The 2,500-nt window shown below is 58.4% G+C and overlaps 1 protein-coding gene across 7 annotated transcripts in view; it reads right to left on the reverse strand.

The window, feature by feature from the left end:
- tn (tripartite motif containing protein thin) overlaps positions 1 to 2,500 on the reverse strand; it is a 62,848-nt gene that overhangs the window by 4,067 nt on the left and 56,281 nt on the right. For all 7 annotated transcript variants that reach the window (XM_086554937.1, XM_086554938.1, XM_086554939.1 and 4 more), the window contains 2 exons: positions 417 to 2,500; positions 80 to 297 (listed from right to left, as the gene is read on the reverse strand). The exon at positions 417 to 2,500 is cut by the window's right edge and continues 736 nt beyond it. In XM_086554937.1, the coding sequence (XP_086411063.1) occupies positions 84 to 297; positions 417 to 2,500 (2,298 nt within the window). In that variant the 3' untranslated portion in view covers positions 80 to 83. The remainder of the gene's footprint in view (positions 1 to 79; positions 298 to 416) is intronic.

The raw sequence follows: 2,500 nt of genomic DNA on the forward strand, positions 1-2,500 counted from the left end.
CATTCATTGTTATGAAAGAAAAAAAGAATAAAAATCGGAAAAAAAGAGTTTCGCCCTGGAGTTGCCTCGTGCCAATTACCTTCTCAGAAGACCTGCACTCGGTGGTTCTCGCGGTCGCACACCAGGATGTTGCCGTTGGACATGACGGCCACACCTTCCAGGCCCTTGAACTCTCCCTCGCCGGATCCCCAGCAGCCGAAGGCCCTGAGGAAGGCGCCGTCGGGGTGGAAGATCTGGATGCGGTTGTTGCCGCTGTCCGCCACGAAGATGTAGCCTTGGTCGTCCACGGCCACGCCCCTGCGGGAGAGGAGGGCGTGTCAGGGCGCGGGGTGTGGGGCAAAGGGGTCTCGAGGGATTATGGTCGATGTGTTTAGCATGGATGTTTGACACTGGCTACAGATTGTGCATTTCCTTACCTCGGGAACTTGAACTGTCCTTCAGAGCTGCCTTCTGTTCCGAAGGTGTTGGTGACTTTGCCGTTGATGTCGAACACTTGTATCCTGTGGTTGTTGGAGTCGGACACGATGACCCGATTGGTGGAGGACACGGCGATGTAGTGAGGGTGCTCGAGCTGGGCTGGTTTGTTACCCATGGAACCGAATTTGCCGACGAAGGAACCGTCGGACTGGAACACCTGCACGCGGTGGTTCTCCTTGTCGCACACGTAGATGAAGCCAAGGGCGTCCGTGGTCACGCCCCAAGGGTAAGAGAACCGCCCATCGCCGCTGCCTTGGCTTCCAAAGGCGCGCAGGAACATGCCGGACGGATCGAAGATTTGAATTCTGTGATTGTAGCGATCGGCAATGATGAACTGACCGATCCTGTTGACTGCCACACCTGCCAGGCAGTCAAACTCTCCTTCTGCACTCCCGTAGGAGCCAAACTCCTTAACAAACTTGCCGTGCTGGTCAAACACCTGCACGCGGTGGTTGCTCGAATCGGCAACCACTATGCTGTTGTCAGGTCCAACAGCTATGCCTCTTGGCCATGTAAAACTTCCTGGTTCACTACCCCTACTCCCGATCTTAAGTAAGAGGCGCTGCTTCTGCAGGTACTGACTCCTATGTAAACTTCCGAACTGTGTAGGAACCAGTATATCTGCTTGTGGGGAAGTAGGGGTAGCGTGCACGTTTTTTGAATCGTCTTCAGAAGATTCTCCCTCTTTGGCGAGGCCAAGAAGGTGTGAGGAACGGGACCGCGAGATGGCTCTGCCGCCCAACGCGGATCCCGTGCCTGTGCGTGAACTACCAAGTGAACTGCTGGCACCACTGCTGGAACTGGTGCTGCTGCCTAGCCCGCTGCTGCTGCTGCCTAGGCCTATGCTGGTGTTTCTCCCGGAGGAGGGGGTGCTGCTCTCCCCGCTGCCAGACCTGTTGCCATACTTGTTCTTCAGGTACCGGGCCCAGTTGGAGAGCTGTGTGGATGAGGATCCACCTTCATCGCTGCCGCCAGACGCTCCTGAGGTCGATGCGGACGTGCGGGATGTCGTCGACGTCTCGGGTTCGGTGCGTCCGTAGCGCGGGCGGTAGGCGGAGGCGGAAGACGTATCAGCTGAGGATGTCTCGTCATCTTCTAGTCCCGCCGAGCTCTTGCTTCTCGCTAGCCGCTGTCTGCGCTCCTTCAGTTCTTCAAAGCGAGCTCGGCTGCTACCGTGCGAGGGGGACGACGATGAGTCTTCGTCGTCGGGGCCCAAGACGGCCGAGCTTTTGGAGCGGTTCAAGAAACGACTCTGGAAGGGGTGTTTGGACTCCTCTTCGGGCACGTTGGCTCGAGAGCGGCTCAGGATCTTGCTGGCGAAAGGATACTTGGAATCGAAGTCGTCATCCTTTTCCTTGGAAGGAGCCTTGGTTTCCATGTAGGAGGGACGTCTGTGACTTCCCAGCCCAGAGTCGGTGCTGCTGCTAGAGGCCGAAGCCCCATACCTGCTGGAGGAGGTACTGCCGTTGCTGTTGTCGCTGCTGCTGCCGTACCTGCTGCTGCTTGAATAACCTGAGTCGCCTCCACTCGGAGGAACAGAGGTGTAGGAGCTCCTGTCGCTCCAGTTATTCCTAGAACTAGAACTACCGGCTACGTCGCGAGCCTGGGCACTCCGCCCCAGCAAGGGCCCAACGTCCGGGCGAGAGTACTCGGATGTTGCCTCCTCCTCCTCCTCCTCCTCGGACGACTCTTCACTCTCTTCGGACTCGGAATCGTCGCTGCTCTCCTCCTCGTCGTCGTCGTCATCCTCATTCCCTGATTCCTTCGAGGCCTCCACTGAGGGAGTACCGGCTCGGCCTAAAAAACGCGATGAGAAGCGCGACGCCCCGCCTGCACCCGACGAGCGGGAGGCTTCGGCCTTCGACGTGGACGGCTTCGAGTCCGTCCTCGTGAAGCGGTTCCGAAGCTCCTCCGTCGAGAAGGCGGCGCCCGTGTTCTTCTTCGGGGACGCGGCTCCGTCGCCTGAATTGCTGTCAGTGCTGTTGGAACGAGACAGCTTGCGCTCGTAGGTGGCGGTGTCGAG

The sequence above is a fragment of the Penaeus japonicus genome, unplaced genomic scaffold (genome assembly GCF_977035675.1).
Source record: "Penaeus japonicus unplaced genomic scaffold, GWHDUDI00000001_assembly GWHDUDI00000030, whole genome shotgun sequence".
NCBI classification, from domain to species: Eukaryota; Metazoa; Arthropoda; class Malacostraca; order Decapoda; family Penaeidae; genus Penaeus; species Penaeus japonicus.